The 19,031-nt window shown below is 41.1% G+C and overlaps 1 protein-coding gene across 1 annotated transcript; it reads right to left on the reverse strand.

The window, feature by feature from the left end:
- Positions 1–210: 210 nt before the first annotated feature.
- dcn (decorin) lies at positions 211–18,695 on the reverse strand. Its single transcript, XM_062064828.1, has 8 exons — positions 18,522–18,695; positions 12,258–12,491; positions 9,181–9,293; positions 8,426–8,639; positions 8,244–8,357; positions 8,086–8,179; positions 5,733–5,871; positions 211–940 (listed from the first exon to the last, which is right to left on the reverse strand). The coding sequence occupies exons 2-8, from the start codon at positions 12,469–12,471 to the stop codon at positions 740–742; spliced, it is 1,089 nt and encodes a 362-aa protein (XP_061920812.1). The 5' UTR covers positions 12,472–12,491; positions 18,522–18,695; the 3' UTR covers positions 211–739.
- Positions 18,696–19,031: the final 336 nt, after the last annotated feature.

The following is a 19,031-nucleotide window of genomic DNA, read 5'->3' on the forward strand; positions in this document are numbered from 1 at the left end:
AGTGCTTTTAAAGCAATGAAAATATATATTTTTTTATACAGCATTTATATACATTATCTATACATACAACATTCACACCGATGTATCGGGCGCAGCGGGCGCCCTTCTCTTGAAAAGTCAAAAAAGAAAAGGTAGGTAAAAGAGTAGCAGGGAAAACACGGAGACATCACAGAAAATCTGCAAACATGCATATAACTCTTTGGGAGTGACTCCTGTTTAAAACATATATGGTTTATTCTAAATTTGGAAGCAAGCGCGACAGACGTGATGAAGTCACGGTTGCGTTCATTCGGCACAAACAGACTATTTTGTCCACATTCTGGATGCTGTCACGCAGGAATGATCGGTACAGGTGTGCTGCCTGCTCCACAGGCCTCGTTTACAACTGGTCCAAAAAAAAAGACAGTGGAATGTTTCCGTGATTAACTGCGCTACCGTATGTACGTGAGGATATACTGCGGCTCTACTTTGTGTTTCATGCGAGCCGCGTTCGCTACCGACCAAGCCAAGCTAAATAACGGTGTTCTTAGAAGTGAAAACAAAAAAACAAAAAAACATGTGCTTAAGGTCCATGTCCACTATGAGAGAGTTGGTGTGTGTGTGGGGTGTGGGGGAGGGTGACGGTGGTCAAACATGCACACATTCACACACTCATTTACAAAAGGCACACTTCCTCAATGATGGGGTTGGAGGTGGATGAGGGGGATCTGAGGTGGGGGCAATGGGGGGCGTGGTCGCTCTACTTCTTCCTGTAGTTGCCCAGCTGGATGGCGGAGCGGTCGAAGACGCAGCGGAAGGTGATGGGCTGGACTTCCCAGTAAGGCACGGGGTTGCTGAAGAGGCTGATTCCCGAGTACATGGCCTTCTTGGTGTTTAAGCCTAGGGGGCAGAAGTCCTCTGCGCCCACCGCGTTGATCTTGTTGACATGGAGGTAGACCACCTGGGCAGGAGAGGATTCAATTCATGGGAACCACCAGAGTCAGTCAGTGCATGGACTTCATCCCGACAGGAGTTCCAGGTCGTCCACATACACGTTGTGCATATATTTTTGTGGCCCTAAACCAGTGCTTATCAATAATCTTTTGTCATGCACGGCCCCTCTTGGGGACATCATTTTTTATAAATGTAAATATGATTGAGAACCTTCTCATGTCCACCCCACAATAAAATAAATACTGGCCTTATGATTATAAAACTTTAAAGGATAATATTTCATGTATGTAAGCATGTATTAGTGAAATGGTCTGTATTTATATAACACTTTACTACACCAGCACGATGCCCAAAGAGCTTTACATTACATGTCATATTCACCCATTCACATTTACGACCAATAAGGGGCAACCATATACTTGGGCATATTTCCCGGTTGAGCCTGTTTATAATTCAAGCAGTGCCGCCACCTAGCTGTAGGCTTGTATATTGTTCAAGAATGAACAAATATGCTACTTTAAGTCCCTTGACTCTAAGCCCCCCACCCCCCAGATAAGCACTGCCCTAAACAAAAATTTTGTTCGTGGCCCATTTCAGTCTTGAAAATGACTTGCTACTCTACTCACGCTAGAGCAGGGGTCACCAACGCGGTGCCCGCGGGCACCAGGTAGCCCGTAAGGACCAGATGAGTAGCCCGCCGGCCTGTTCTAAAAATAGCTCAAATAGCAGCACTTACCAGTGAGCTGCCTCTATTTTTTAAATTGTATTTATTTACTAGCAAGCTGGTCTCGCTTTGCCCGACATTTTTAATTCTAAGAGAGACAAAACTCAAATAGAATTTGAAAATCCAAGAAAATATTTTAAAGACTTGGTCTTCACTTGTTTAAATAAATTCATTATTTTTTTTACTTTGCTTCTTATAACTTTCAGAAAGACAATTTTAGAGAAAAAATACAACCTTAAAAATTATTTTAGGATTTTTAAACACATATACATTTTTACCTTTTGAATTCCTTCCTCTTCTTTCCTGACAATTTAAATCAATGTTCAAGTAAATTTATTTTTTTTATTGTAAAGAATAATAAATACATTTTAATTTAATTCTTCATTTTAGCTTCTGTTTTTTCGACGAAGAATATTTGTGAAATATTTCTTCAAACTTATTATGATTAAAATTCAAAAAAATTATTCTGGCAAATCTAGAAAATATGTAGAATCAAATTTAAATCTTATTTCAAGGTCTTTTTGAATTTCTTTTAAAATTTTTGTTCTGGAAAATCTAGAAGAAATAATGATTTGTCTTTGTTAGAAATATAGCTTGGTCCAATTTGTTATATATTCTAACAAAGTGTAGATTGGATTTTAACCTATTTAAAACATGTCATCAAAATTCTAAAATTAATCTTAATCAGGAAAAATTACTAATGATGTTCCATAAATTCTTTTTTAAAGTTTTTCTCTTCTTTTTTTCGGTTGAATTTTGAATTTTAAAGAGTCGAAATTGAAGATAAACTATGTTTCAAAATTTAATTGTCTTTTTTTTTCGTGTTTTCTCCTCTTTTAAACCGTTCAATTAAGTGTAAATATCATTAATTATTAATAATAACATAGAGTTAAAGGTAAATTGAGCAAATTGGCTATTTCTGGCAATTTATTTAAGTGTGTATAAAACTGGTAGCCCTTCGCATTAATCAGTACCCAAGAAGTAGCTCTTGCTTTCAAAAAGGTTGGTGACCCCTGCGCTAGAGGCTATAGGGCTGACTGCAGCCGAGTGAGCATTGTGCTTTTTTAATGCTCTACTTATGAAAATATTCAATGAATAATTCCTACTTAGCGGAAATTAATTTACCACGGCCAGGACCGGAACCAATTAACAGCGATAAATGAGGGTTTACTGTATTAAAGTACCACTGTATTACTTTTGGTGATCATAAGTACATTTGGGTATGGGAGCCTGAGGTGTGCATAAAATACACACCCAACAAAAACGTGGTTCAAGTACGTTTATAATTAGATTTTAATAAATAACGTACTACTCATATAAAATCAATTTGAATGAAAGAAGCCTCTTGTTAGCAATCTACTGTCTTTGTGTGGGTGGAGCCGGGGCCTTATGCAAACACACAGAAACTGAAGCTCATAAATGTAAGGTAACGTAGTAGAAATGATCCGGATCAGCCCCAAAATCGAATCACTTGTTCCTTATCCCAATATTGACATTTCATAAAAGTTGCATCAAAATTCGGCCATAACCTTTTGAGCTCTTTATAGCAGAATGAAAAAAAAAAGTGAAAATTTGTGTCAGTCATCTACTATCGTTTGTCTCTGCAGGACCACTAACACACACCCACACTCGCACACAGAAATGTATACGTATGGTGAGGTAGATGAAATGATACGGATCAGCCCCAAAATCCAATCACTTGTTCCTTTTCCTATTTTTGACATTTCTCGAAAGTTTCATGAAAATCCTCCATAACTTTTTGAGTTATTTTGCGAACAAACTAACAAACTAATTGCAATGATTACCTAACAACAATAATAATGACCATCTGCTAATTATTTGTCAGTCAGATACAGACGTGAGAGCTCGGGGTTTAATCGTTTTTCAATTTTTTCAATGAACAGGCTAACCTAGCATGATGATTCTGTTAAAAAGTCATGTTAGAATGTAGCTTACGTTGCTGTGCTAGTGTTGCTAATGTTTATGTCTCGCTCCGTAATGTGACGTCGTGATGTTAAAGTTAAGTTAAAGTACCAATGATTGTCACACACACTAGGTGTGGTGAAATGCGTCCTCTGCATTTGACCCATCCCCTTGTTCACCCCCTGAGAGGTGAGGGGAGCAGTGAGCAGCAGCGGTGGCCATGCCCGGGAATAATTTTTGGTGATTTAACCCTCAATTCCAGCCCTTGATGCTGAGTGCCAAGCAGGGAGGTAATGGGTTCCATTTTTATAGTCTTTGGTATGACTCGGCGGGGGTTTGAACTCACAACCTACCGATCTCAGGGCGGACACTCTAACCACTAGGCCACTGAGTGGGTATGTTGTCTATTGCGTTGGGCAAGCGTGGATATGTCAAATGTGTTTAAATTGCATAACATATAAAAAGCTCATTTGTATAAAAGCAAAGTGGAGTTTACAAAAAAAAAATTAAAATTCCTGCGTCAAGGCTAGATTTTGGTCATCACACTTCCAATACACCCGTGAGACACCCGTCAACATTGGCTTTTGAAAATAAGACAAAAGTTTCCAGAAACTAAAATAAGATAAGGGAAAAATCTTCAAAAAATTCCCATCTTTCAGTTTAAAAATGTAGGATCCACAAGCAAGCAAGTTAAGAATTTAAAATATGCTACACTGTAAATAAAGTCAGTAGATTTTACGGTAAAAAACTGGCAGCTCACTCGCCAGAATTTTACCCTAAAAATAACAGCCGTACCGTTTTTTTCAGTTTACAGTAGTCCAAAATGTATCTAACTTTAAAATGTATTAACATTTTTGAAGTCGGATTAATCATGATTAATCACAGGTTGCTGTGGTAATTGCTTACACAATTCAAATTAACTTAAAAAAGACCCCGATATTTGGACACAAATGCAATTTATTCTCAAAATGTAGTCTACAATTTAAAAAAAATGTTTTACTTGAATGCACATTGGTTATTTCTAGGGCTGCAACTAACGATTAATTTGATAATCGATTAATCTGTCGATTATTACTTCGATTAATCGATTAATAATCGGATAAAAGAGACAAACTACATTTCTATCCTATCCAGTATTTTATTGAAAAAAAACAGCATACTGGCACCATACTTATTTTGATTATTGTTTCTCAGCTGTTTGTAAATGTTGCAGTTTATAAATAAAGGTTTAGTAAAAAAAATAAAAAATAAAATAAAATTTATTTTAAAAAAAAACTCTGCGCATAGCATAGATCCAACGAATCGATGACTAAATTAATCGGCAACTATTTTAATAATCGATTTTAATCGACTTAATCGATTAGTTGTTGCAGCCCTAGTTATTTCTCTAAATACTAATAAATACTAAATACATTTTTATCTAAAGTCTAGTCAGGGTGTATTTTTAAGTAAAATTTGCCAGCGAACACAACAATCGGAGTCTCCTCACCGATCTTTGCACTGACGTATTATTAACCTGATCACTGACCGTATTATAACCACGCCGCCTTTCAGGTAGCAATCCGTGCTTAAAGTAAAGGACTGCGTGATTAATCTGCGTATACACCTGGACGTGATTGATGCGATCATATTCCGTTATTAACCCCATGAGTTAACACGTTGTTTTTGACAGCCCTAGTTTACATTAATGCATTGTAAAAACAACCATCATATATTTTATGGTAATAAACTGGCTGCTCAGTCACCATAATTTTACTGTAAAAATAATGGTACCATTTTTCAATTTACAGTAATTTGCTGTAAAAACTTTCGTAAATTTTACGGTAAAAGTGTTTTTTAGCGTTTTTTTTTACCGTAAAATCGACTGCTTTTTTTTTACAGCGTCGCACCAATCCCTCAAACTATATATAAGGAATTCTGATCAAGTCTTAAGACACTCACTTAATGTCCAACGAGAGCAATCAATAGTCCATGACTCTCAGCTCAGCTAATTAGAGCAAACGTCAACTTGCAAAAAGCGGCTGACTCCTTAATGAGGGGACGAAACGACTCCTTTTATAGAGTCAAAAACTGCATGGGAGTAAACTCCTGCAGTGTGGTTTCTTTGCTAATTGATTGTGATTGTCACTAATACAAGCACTTCAAGTCTTACCTGGATGTATTTGTGGTCAGGCAGGCCCGGGGGCACGCTGGTCAGAGCGTTGTTGTCCAGGTGAAGCTCGCGCAGGTGGGGGACGTTCACCAGTGTGTTGTTTTCCACCGAGCTGATCTCGTTGTGGCTCAAACCCAGCCTGCAGGGAACAGCCATCACAACACATGTTCTCTCATTATTATTAGTATTATAATACGTTAGTAGTGCTGTGGAAAAAAAATTCAAAATGGAGGGAAGAGAAAGAAAAAATCCTGCCCTTTGTTCTGTTTTTCAATTTTGTCCCCACACTAGTAATTTCCACAATCCCACAAGTATTGTGTGGATCCAAGGCAATAAACAGACATGGAAATTATGAATTTTGCCAAACCCAGCGCAACAAAAGCAGCAGTCTTGTCAGAAATGACGTGTCCAGAACCCATATGACCATTTTATAATTAGAAGTGGTCACACTACAAAATATAAAAGTCTGAAATAGATTACATATTTAAACTCAAGATTAAAGTGCTTATTTTTACACTATAAATGTGTTTTTAGTACCCAACATTTATATCTTAGACCATATTGCTTATCTTATGTAATATTTACAGATGAGGAAATTATTAGAAAAGGATGACTATTACTCAATAGGAAGTGCCTGTAAACAAAATAAATATTGTTAGCAAAATCATTATTTTTTATAACTTTAGTTATTTGTTTATTTTTAGATGTTAATGTAACATGATCAGTGTCAACATGCTAATAACTACTATTATTTTTACATGTACTGTATCTGTTAATACTATGTTTAAAAAAAATCACTGCTGTTACTTCCAGTCCTGTTACTTAAATCTTTATCTTAAGAACCCTTAACAACAATGAAATGTTGCCTGAAGTCGGCCAATACACATGGTAGTTCAATATATGTAGGAATGGCTACCTAATTTGGTACCGATTAACATAAAATCCAATGGTACCATATTTGGATACCTTTGTTGCATGTGACGTCACTTCTGGTTGCAGAATAAGAACCAGCTCATAAGAACTTGGCGGGCAAATAGGCCTCTAGGTGACCTTCCATGTCAACAAAGCAAGCAGGTCTGTAGAAAGCGCTCAACAGTGAGGCTCCATTTTTTAAAATGCACTACCTTGGTGCTAATTTACATTGGATATACCATATACCCCATCCATCCATCCATTTTCTACCGCTTGTCCCGTTCAGGGTCGCGGGGGGTGCTGGAGCCTATCTCAGCTCCATTCAGGCGGAAGGCGGGGTACACCCTGGACAAGTCGCCACCTCATCGCAGGGCCAACACAGATAGACAGACAACATTCACACACAAGGGCCAATTGAGTGTTGCCAAACAACCTATCCCCAGTTGCATGTCTTTGGAGGTGGGAGGAAGCCGGAGTACCCGGAGGGAACCCACGCAGTCACGGGGAGAACATGCAAACTCCACACAGAAAGATCCCGAGCCCGGGAATGAACCCAGGACCTTCGTATTGTGAGGCACACGCACTAACCCCTGTTTCACCGTGCTGCCTTATGCCATATACTGTACATGCTACTAATTATTAGCGATTTTACTTGGTGATTTCAACACCTCCAAATTTGGTAATGAAAACTCCAACTAAGATACTTGTTACAATCAAAAAGCTGGTGTTTGATAAGTTCAATACTTAGATAGTTGTATTGTATAAATACTTTGTAGGACACAACAAAAGACAAGATAAACATTCAATTTGATGGCAAACATACAGCAACACACCTAAGACAAACTGAAGTGAATGCATTCTCAGAGGTGAAAGAAAACGAGATATAGTAACTAGACGGCACAGTTATCCTTATCAGCTCACTGGTAAATGTTAAATAATTAAAAAAAAAAAAAAGATTAAACCACATAAACACACATAAAAGTACCGTGTATTTGTACCATCAATTAACAGTATCGATTCCCAGGTCTCAGGATGAGTAACGTATTGGTTCGAATGTGAAAGGTACCATCCCTAATTATCAGATTTCAAATTGAAAAAAAGAGATAAGTTTAAGTTTACTTTGAGAGTTAAGTTAGTTAGTAAGTTAATACTACTTCAAAGTCATGACCTCATCAGTCACCTAAGTTTGGGTTCTCTATTCCACATTATTTTGATAATGTTGTCACTAGAACCACAAACTTTAGGAGTAAAATTAAATGAGGAACGAGCTTGACATTCCAACACCTCATCACTCTTTGATATCTCTATACTATACTATACTACAGTATACTATACTATACTGTATTGTACTATACTATACTATGTCACTACTACTATGTCACTACTATGAACATATACTTGTTGTATTTGTGTTTAAAATAGAAAATAATTGTTTTAATACTTAGCCAGTTGTTTTAGGCCCTTAAGGTTCTCAGCAGTGATCTTGGAGATCTTGTTTCCATCCAAGTGGAGCTCAGAAAGCGAGCTTGGGAGACCTGTAACAAAAAAGACCATTGGATCAAAGCATATTCCTCCAATGTACTGATCACACCACTGTACCTTGTGGGATCTCGGTGATCTTAGTGTCCGCAATACGAATGTAGGAGACTCTTTTCAGGTCGGCGAATGCTCCGGCGTCGATTCCAGCGCTCTTCAGGGGGTTGGAGCCGAGCTCTGACAATAGATTTAAGAAAAACATGGAGAAAACCGTGTCTAGAAATAGCATATCTGAGTGCTCCTACCCATGACGATGACATGGGACATTCCTTCGAAGGAGGCTTTCTTGATCTTGGTGATCTCGTTCTCGTGGATGCGCAGCTCCTGCAGGCTCTTGGGCATGTTGGCGGGCATGTCCTTCAGCATGTTCTTGGACAAGTAGAGGCGCTGCAGCTTAGTCAAAGGGTTCAGGGCCTTGGCGTGGATGTTGCTGATCTTGTTGTTGACCAGGATCAGAGCCTGGAAAACATTGGAAAGAATGAAATCATCTACTGAAAGTGATGCAGGAGAATGAAAGAACTCCTTTGTTTCCAATCATCGTTGTAATTGGGATCTGTTGCATAACTCCCGGCAAGAAATCAATGCCAGACCAGAAACCCTGGACCGAAGTATTCACACATCATTAAAATAAATCATTATTTTCCAAAACTGTTACCTGCAAAACCAACCAGTAAGCCATTTTGGCTCTCTTGACATTTAGAAAATACTTTTTCATTGAAAGACTGAGCAGGAATTTCCATTCCTTCGTCAAGGGCACACTAAACTTTTCCGTGCACGTGACACACCGGGAGCTTATCGGTCGTCAATACAGAGAGGCGAGTTCAAGTCCACATCTGCAGAAGAAGCCTGCTTGTGTAAACAGACAGGAGACGATGCGAGGTATGCGCATCTTGCCGATCAGACGGAAGGTATTTATTGCACAGACGAAATCTGCACTCGAGGCCGGAAGGTGTAAAATGTTTCTGTGCACCTGGAGACCGAGGATTGAAATGTGTCTTACGTGCAGCCCCTTGAGGTTCTTGAAGTCGTCCTCTTTGATCTCAGTGATTTTGTTGTTCTGCAGGTCTAGGAGGGTGGTGTCGTCAGGGATGTCTTTGGGAACTTCCTTCAGACCTATCCACCGAGGAAATACAGGGGGAAAAAAATCAGAAATCCGTGGGCACAATGTGCTGGCAATATGCTGACGATCCAAAGGTGACCAAGTAATAAAATATATTCAATGTGCTTTGAGGAGGAAATGGGACTGAAAACCAATTTCCTGAGCGACATACCTCGACTGAGATCGAGCTTTAGCGATGCACGACACAACCGTCGCCAAAGCGTCAGGGGAAAGGTGTTTTGAAGGAGCAACAACTGTCGGGTACGACCTTTTGGCATATGCGGCAACATGCAACAGGGAGTTTACATTACAGAAGAAGGGGCGCAGGATAAACTGTTGCTTTTTCTGAGGTTTTGCCTGCATTCGTCCGAAGAGAGTCACAGTGTTTGACTTTTTGGATGAGTTACTTTTGCTTTCATGTCTGACCTTGTTCCCAAGCAAGCATAAACATGGTGGAAACTGCAGATTTATACATATTATGCAATCACCGGGGTTTGTCAGTTAGTTATTTAGTCATAGGCAGATTTTCATGAAACTATTTTGAGCCTGATCCGGATAAATTCTACTACGTTACCTTACGTTTACGTTTCTACTGTTTGTGTGTATGCTAGTGGCAGCGCAGAGACAAAGAGAGCCGATGACCGACAAGAGTGTTCATTTTATTCTTTCCTGCTATAGATAGTTTAAAATAGTTTTAAGATAGTTTTTTTCCATTTACATTAATGCACAGTAAAATACAACTGTAGATTTTACGGTAAAAACTGGCAGCTCAGTCGCCAGAATTGTAACGTAAAAGCAGTGGTACTGTTTTTCCATTTACAATATTTCGGAGAAAAATCCATTGTACAGTTTAAGGTAAAATTCTGGCAGCTGAGCTGCCATTTTCTACTGTAAATTGAAAAATGGTACCGTAAAATCTACACTTTTTTTTTTTTTTTACAGTGTACCTTACGTTTACGTTACAAGCTTCAACTTAGGTGTGTGTGTATGCTCACGGCCCTGCAGAAACAATGATTGTGGATGACTGACAATATCTGTTTCTGTAATTCCACTTTACAGTACATAACTCAAAAAGCTACGGGCGGATTTTCATCAAACTTTCAGGAAATGTGCAAATTAAGAAAAGGAACAAATCATTACATTTTGGGGGTGACCGGGATCATTTTTACTATGTTCCCTTACATTTAGTATAAGGTAAATGTAAACATTTAAAAATTGACATTTACGTCAGGAGCCTGTGCTTCTGTGTATGTACGCAAGCAACCCTGCCTCCACCCACAGAGACAAAAAGTGGATAACAGGCAAGAGGCTTCACTCTGTTTATTTAATTTCACTGTGGATAACTAAAAAAATTATGGGCACATTTTGCTGAAACTTACAAGAAATGTCAGACATGGAAGAAGGAACAAGTGATTAAATTGTGGGGCTGATCTGGTTCACCGTCTCGATTCAAGATTTTTCACTATTGTGAGGTAGGGCCTGGCGTAGGTCTGCACTCTCCTGGTACTGACAACAGGCAAAGCCCCATGTATGGTAGAATGATCCCGGCATTGAATAATAGCGTGACTCTGAAAAACTCAATCTCAAACTCATAAATGTCCTGTTAAAGATAATTGGTAATAAGCGTCATTATTATCTGTTCTAAACCTTTAGTGAATAAATGTTATCTGTTCAGAGCCTTACTAAAACCAACATTTCCAAAACAAGAGGAGACTTTTTTCAGTTGCGGTTTAATATTCCACAACCGCATTGCCGACACATCACTAACAGGCTACATTTTAAGATGTGTAGCGAAGCCTTCTTGTTTACAAAGTGGTGGGCGTATACACAAGGCAATCTCATCTTGCTCGGGGCGAGTCAATATTGAAAAGGAGGCTTTCCCCCGTGACCTTTAAAAGCAAGAATTGGAGCGTCTCTTCCTATGAAGATGGAGCAAAGAACATCAATAATAGTAGTCTGGCGTGCCTTGCTGTAGTAGTTTGGCTGCAGATGACGCAAGAAACTTAAGAAATAAATACGCTAAGACCAAGTCAGCGTTTTACACGTTCTTCAGGGAGTGGATAAGAGAAAAGTGTCTGGCCCTTACAGTGCAAGTCACCATGAATCAAGCGGTTGTGATAGCAAAGCGAGTCATTTACAGCCCATGTCGAACACCACGTCTGCGGGCGTTGGCTTTTTGCATGAGATGACGTCATGGGCTTTTCGGAATCAGCAGCAAACTGCACACTCTGCAGTTGGTCCGTTCCCAATTGGCGGTTGCGTCATCCCGCTAACTTCCCGTCAAACAGTCCCGAACTGAACGCCACCTGTGACCCCTGCGGGTCGTTGAGCGCTTTTACCAGTGCCGCTCACATGTTTCTCATCACCGTGGAGCTTATTGGCTCTTCCTGTTGTTACTGTCACCACGACAACGTGGCCACACTGTTTTCGTAACCCTTGCTAAGTGCCATTTGAACCGGCTGCTACCGTGGAGGGCGGACGGAATGTTTATATACCGTATGTATGTTGTCACGGGAGTGGACCTGTAGTGTGTGTTGTCACGGGAATGGACCTGTAGGGAGACGGCGCTTAATGTTTTTTGTGGCAGGCAATGGAGCTCCATCTCCAGGGAGCGCCGATGGAATGCCACATGTTTGCTTATTGTTTTACCTCCATTAAAGCTGCTTGCAAATTCTCAGTTAGGATCATGCGCTCGTTAATTTTTTTTTTAAACAAAACCAGAATGTGGGACTTTTCTAGCATCTTGTAAATGTTGTATGTCAAGATGACAAACAGTATTAAAAATTTGGGACGGGTTCCATTTCTGAGCCAAACAATTTCCTCCAGATGGATTAAAACTGAGCGTTTTTTCAACACTGGTGTGTTTAGGGGATTTCACAATAAGACATATCATGCTCATAACCCCTTGTGGGTTTCGGGTGGATCGGTCCACAACCAAGGCCTTCACACTCACATTTCAACACTTGTTCTGTGCTTACCGAGGTCAGAACACTGCACTACGCGCAGGTGGCACTGGCACCGGAAGGGACACATGGGTCCTTCAGGCATCATGGGCGCTTCATAGGTGTTCTTTTCGTCGGGCAGGGCCGACCCGGGTTCATCTTCCATCATGAAGTCCATGAAGCCGGACTGGCGGAAGGGCAGAGCCCAGCAGGCGGTGACCAGGAGCAGAGAGAGACAGGCGGACCTCATGGTGCTGCTAGCGGGGGAGCCTGCAAGAACAAGATGGAGAACTTCAAGGAAGTTGTCAACTGCAGGACGAGGCGCGAGCGGGAGGTTGTTGATGGAGTTCTTCAAAGGGCAAAGGTGATAAATGGGAGGCTAAACGTTGAGGTGTTTTTTTCCAGAGGTTGGAAAACATCTAACTAGCTTGTCCGGTAACTAAGCAGGAAAATTGCACAATATTGCCTTTAGGGATCATCACTCTTTTGAGGTTAGAACCCACGTCTCTGCAGTGGATATACAGTACATACTATATACTGTATGTGTACGTTTACATTAGTAAACATCACTCCCTGACACCTTAAGAGCTTGTGCTGGACGACTCTCATTCGGAGGACCCAGGTTCGAGCCCAGGGCAGAACGGAAGAAAGCAGGTGCTGGACCTGGCGAGTTGCACAAAGCAGGACTACTTTTTTTCTGAAATTTGTAGCTGAAAGAAGAAATAACCAACAACAAACTTCGACTGTGGTGGACGCTGATTCTCGGAGGGATATAAAATGTAACATTAACATACATATTAGTGGTGCACCGTATTGATTATGGTACAAATGATTTGGAAAACTTGCTAGCATCCATGTACTACATATATGTTTAAAGTTTTGTAATCATTTGACTTGTTTCACCCATGTCCCTGCAAAGACGTTTCATGTCATGGCGGACATGTTTTTCGACCAATCTTGCTCAAATTTTAAGCTCGTAAATCCGCCAAAGTTAACCAACTTTTTGTCATTCGACCAGACACCCTAAAATTTTGTAGGGCACTTTGTGAGAAATTTTAAGCCAATGTTATTTACGGTGTTTAGTAACAGTGCCACCATGTGACGTATCTGCCAGAATAATATTAGCACAGGCCACACAGTAGGGCTGCGGTTTATGACATTTTTTTTTTACTCTATTGTCTGCAGCAGTTTAGTGGTAGAATCACATATATTATTATGTTGGATTGAGCTTTTCTGCAAGACAAATAAACCGTCATTACTTCCCCATTCTTCCGTCGATGCCAGTTGACGCATACACTCTCTGACCTGGGATGTCGTGCATAGACCCAGCAATCTTCTCGCCATGCTTGTAACCGCTCGCTAACGCCATAATGAAAGGGCGCACGGACTGTAGCGGCTAACAAATGACCTCAACCAGGAAATCCCGACCTGGATATTGCGAGTGACACAAAGTCCATTACAGTATGTAAAAAAAGTTGCAAGTCAAGTGTTGTTGTGTTTATTAAAGTGCAGTAAATCCCGTTCGGTTTGACGCCTACAAATGCCGGCAGAGGCTACGTGAGGTTGCGGAGATCACAGTTGAGAAGCGTAATTACAGTACTTGTCCACAAAAGTACCACAGATTTTGACAAACAACCCGAGTCCAAGTCTCAAACCACTTCCATCCAGGAGGGAATTTGATTGGTACTCGCTGGTGTGCAACTCTTAATGTCTGCATGCAGTTTGGACTTTGATGCATCTTAGTCTCAACAAAGACTCCTTGTCTCCTCCATTCGATCATGTTGAGAGGACATGTTGTTCCACTCTCAGGCTGAGTCATCTTGGCTGCGTCCAGCTCTCTTATCTCAGCTAAAAGCCTAAATTCAGCAAAAGCAACAAAACACTTGGTGGGCCTGAAGAATGTTTGTTTTGAGCGTCTTACAGCCAGATTGTTGAGTTGCGAGACACATCTGGCGCACGTCTGAAGCGTTTCCGACAAAGTCAAGGAGCGCACAGCTTTCACTGCTCGTTAGTGAAGCGCATCTTCCAGCCTGTCCTGACCCGTGGCCGGGGGGCGCACATTCGCGGACCTCCTGAGTCCCGCTGACAACCCTAAGGGACGCATGACCTTCAGGGGCCTTCAGTGTTACTCCTCAGGCCTTGTTTAGAAAGGAGCTCACATGTCAAAATGCGAGCTGCGACACGCCTCGACTGTTCTTATCTGCATCTCCCTCGCAGGAAAATGTACCTACACCTATGTTTTGTCTTCCTTTCGGAGACTCCGGGATATTTTGGTGATCAATTTTCACGGCATTCCTGACTTTAATGGCTTGTAATATTTCCCAGCTGCGCAGGCCGTGTGAGGCAGGTACTTCAGGGACTTATTTGCCTGTTTGTTTGTTTTTACATGCACATGTTTTCAGACCTTCAGTATGTTTGTGTGAGACTTCCACTCATGAACCGCTGCACACAGTTGGGTTGAAATGTGTCCAAACATGCACCCCTAACGTGTTGCCAGTTTCTGACAAATACAACACATGGTGGCGCCGTGGTTAAACTCTTGTCAGCGGGATTGACTTGGAATTTCTCGCACAGCTCAGTTACACCGACTGTTACTTCAGGGTGTTCGGACGAATAGGGACAAAATTTAGTACCCACTTTTCGGGGACTGCCAAGCACGTGTGTGTCAAATCTGAGCAAGCAAAATGTCAGGACTTGTCAACTAATTGTCCATATTTGTCTGTATTGTCTCATAGGGATGATGTTCGAAATCGGTTCTCCCGGTTGTTCGATAAGAAAAGAACCGATTCCATGGACTCGATTCCCTTTTTGAGAACCGGTTCCCGTTATCGAGGCCACTATAGTAAAGAAAAAGAGTTGGGTCTTTATTCGAATCCCTGGGAACTAATCCCTTCCCACGTAAAGGAAATGCCCTGTGGGACCTGCAATGTTATGCCCATTTGATTGTAGACTCTTACTGACACCTTGTGGCGATATGAAAATACTTTGCGTCGTTAGTTTGGGCACTTCCGGGTTGAGACTATTGAGAAGTGGACAAGTTGTGTTAGCTCTTACAAGCCTTGGAAAAGATAAGTCCGTAAGTAAACTGTTTAACTTGTTTATGTAACTCAATATTAAGGTGGAAAGTGGTTAAGTTTGATACTAAGATGTTTATTGAAAAACGATTTTTGTGCACTGTTTCAATGGATGTTTTGAGGACTTAAAATGGCTGCCAGTCGTATATTTCCACCATCGAAATAGTTCCAACACTCAGAAGTATTTGTTTGACGATAGTACTGTATATTTGTGTGAAGCTAATATTTACATATTGTGTATTACATTTCAGTATGTTAATTGAATCACATAGCTTATACATTTGTCATTGTGTGTATTTCAGTTAAAAAAAAAAAAAACAGTCCAGTGCAAGACAAAAGTAAAGATAGGAAAAGACAAAGCAAGATCAACAACAATAAAGAGCCTGAATGGATTAATCTGCTTTGGATTGTTTGTTAGCTGTCTGCCAAGCTGTATAACCTCAACACGCATAGTGAGGGCAGAACAGGCAATATGCAATTATTGCCAGGCTTCGCTCTCATGTAAGGGGGGAAGAATTGTTGATTGATGACTGTGGTGTTCTTAGTGTCATTGTGTGTGTAGTTATTAGTATGTTCCAATAGCAGCAGAAGTGCACTTTTTGGAGAGCTTTATTATTTTCAGTTTTGTGCCCAAGGGACTTATTTTATTTAACACTATATTATTATTTATACACCTATAGTGATCAGAGAGACAGGTTGTTTTTGTGTTACTGTATATATTTGTTTTTCTGAAAAATCCCACTTAATATACTTTGGGTAACAACAGTCAATATTTTATTATTTTTTTTTTTTTAGGGGGGTAACAGTCAATATTTATTTATTTATTTTATTTTATTTTTTTCTTATAAAATAAAAGTGAGCTTTTGTTAAACCAAATATTGTGTTTTTTCCCATATACAACAACCTATCTGGATTCGATAAGAGAATCGATAAGGAATCGGTTCGATAAGAGGATTCGATAATGGGCTCGAACTCGATAATTTCTTATCAAACATCATCCCTATTGTCTCATCTTTATTACGTGTATGCTAGCATGTCTTTCTAAGCATTTTCCTAACAAACCGTAGGGGGCGCCACTAATGTCATGATCTTTGGTAACGTTTTCACAACAAACCGTGGATGGGGGCGCTACGAGTGTCATTATCTTTGGTTACCACAGAAATATGAAGTAAGGAACGTTTTCCGATAAAAAAATTTCATACAAATACGAAACAACGCCCCAGGTCACTGTGTGAGTGACAGGAAGAAAAGCTGTATGATTATTTTCCGTCTTTGTTAGGTTTTTGTTCTATGGGGCAAAGAGCACATGAAGTTTTAGTTAAACGTTCTTTGTGGTGCTTTTTTTTTCTCCTTGTCTTCCTGCCTTGTTTCATTCACCCTCCCGCCCCCCGTCATCCCCTGTTGCTGCCCCCCCCCCCCCCGACCCCCCCAATCCCCCAATATGGCCCCAGCACTCCTAATGATTACCAGACAGGAAGCAGATCTCGCAAGAGTTGCGCCATTTTCCCTCCCGTAGGCTTTGTCACTTTCTCAGCTTACAAGTTACACTCTCGACGACTCCTCTAAGGAACAAGTGGCGGCCATATTGTCCTCCTCGAAGGTTAAGATATTTACTTTTGAAAACATGTGTCGCCTTCAACCTCCTCGGTAAACAAATCACACAGCGCTGTCCTCCTCCCACGTGCTTGCATCCATGACCTGCCCATTAAAAAATGTGTGGGAGGGCGGGTCTTTTTGGATATTTGGACCGAAACTATGCAAAGACTCAGCCAACAGTACATTTCTTCGGAGTGTACAGAAAATATTCTCCATCCTCCTATTGCTTTTGCAAAAAGACCTGTGGCGCTGAGGTCCATCCACTTGCATTGTTCTTGAACATAATAGGCCTCCTCCACTCCAAACCTTCCATTCATTTATCATTTAAATGTTAAACATCTGCTTGGCACTGTTGGACATTGCATCTTTTTTTTTTGCGTTAAACAACTGATTGGCCTGAATTTCCATCACAGCTGACTTTGATTAAGTATTTTCTTCTTTGGGCCGCTGGCAAAGAGGATGTGACGAGTTAGTGGCTGTCTTTTGATGGGGGGGAGGGGAGGACGGTTGGGGGCCAAGGGAGGGGAAGGAGAGGTATTATATGATTAAAGCAGGGATGTCCAAACTTAAAAAGTCTAAAAACCACATTTCATATATACTATATCCTTCTGGGAAGCAGGGTCCCCCTTAGTGTACCATTTTGTTTTTTTGTATCGTATGTCACAAATGTCGACTACAGTTCCCAGGAGAACATATTTTAAACAAAACCTTTGTGTTATTTGGTATTAACATCAACATCTTGAGTCATACCAAAGACTATAAAAATGGGACCCATTACCTCCCTGCTTGACACTCAGCATCAAGGGTTGGAATTGGGGGTTAAATCACCAAAAATGATTCCCGGGCGCGGCCAACGCTGCTGCTCACTGCTCCCCTCACCTCCCAGGGAGTGATCAAGGGTGATGGGTCAAATGCAAAGAATAATTTCACCACACTGAGTGTGTGTGTGACAATCATTGGTACTTTAACTTTAACTTTTTTCTTGTTAAATTGTGCCTTTTTGCATGGTCCTTCCTTTTTTTGGGGTTAAATTTGAACAACAAATGGCCCCCCGGCCGCACTTTGGACACCATTTAATTATTTTCCCTTCTAACTGTCCCTGGATCTAGTCGTCGCCTTCAGGAGTCTTGATGATTAAGAATGGGATGAATCAACAAAAAGACACCCTGCATGTTGTTTTAGAGACAAAAGAACTTTACCCCCCACTGAGAATGTTTAGTTTCTCCTTTACATAAACAGAAAATGAGATTTTAAGCATTTTGGAGCAGGAAAGCAGGAGGGTCCATATGGGTTCCATCCAAACAATCAATCCTTGCAGTGTCAAAACAGCTCACTTGGTCTGCTGCCATAAAAGACAACACATTAGAAAGGCCAAATGGAGGTTTTGGCGTCGGCGGGGGCCCCACCACACCCCCTTTTACCGGCTCTTTTCACTCGCTTGCAGCCATTTGGGTTCCTGATCGGAATTCCAAGTGGACAACAACAACACAAATAAAACTCAAACAGAATGAAAGGTTAGGACATCATCAAAAACACAAGTTACCCCCCCACCCCCACCCCCTCCCCCTCTGCCCCCAACCTGTCACCCGCCATCACCCCGTGCACACGTTGAAGGATGCAACCAACCAACCTGTTCCCAGCAGAAGCAAGGCGAAGGAGCGTTGAGCAAAGTCGGGGGAAGGACTGCCAAATATCCAGTCGAGGCGGCGAGTGAGCGGCTCCTCGGGCCTTTTGGGATAATTGGACTCGGGAGCGTCGATCAGCGTGGAGATCAAGCAGGTGTGCTCTGTCACAACAAGGGGAGGGGAGAGAGAGGACGGCGGAGAGAGAGAGGGAAGGGAGGCAAGAGGAGGAGGAGGAGGAGGAACAATTGGTGGAGCCTAGCGGGGAAAACAGCTGGAAATAAAAGGGAAGAAAGTGAGAGTAGAGAAGTGATTCAGCTGGCATGAAGGCTCTGCAACATCTGGGAATGATAGCGTCTTCCCTCCACCTTCGTCGTGAAGGCTGCACTCACTTGTCACTTTCAGCTCGCTTAAAAAAACCAACTCCGATAGGTTTGCTCCACTAGTTCCGAACAAGCGGACTGAGACCACTTGAGATGAGGCGAACTCTAGAACAGTCCGGTTCACTTGAGCTCAAA

The sequence above is a fragment of the Entelurus aequoreus genome, linkage group LG12 (assembly GCF_033978785.1).
Source record: "Entelurus aequoreus isolate RoL-2023_Sb linkage group LG12, RoL_Eaeq_v1.1, whole genome shotgun sequence".
Lineage (NCBI taxonomy): Eukaryota > Metazoa > Chordata > Actinopteri > Syngnathiformes > Syngnathidae > Entelurus > Entelurus aequoreus.

What these genes read in the sequence shown, in the direction of transcription:
- dcn (XM_062064828.1), bottom strand. Translation starts at nt 12,471, where the DNA reads ATGAGGTCCGCCTGTCTCTCTCTGCTCCTGGTCACCGCCTGCTGGGCT. An exon ending in GTCCCATGTCATCGTCATGG is followed by an intron (nt 8,358 to 8,425) that starts GTAGGAGCACTC and finishes ATCTATTGTCAG; the next exon opens with AGCTCGGCTCCAACCCCCTG. An exon ending in CTGACCACAAATACATCCAG is followed by an intron (nt 941 to 5,732) that starts GTAAGACTTGAA and finishes TCTCCTGCCCAG; the next exon opens with GTGGTCTACCTCCATGTCAA.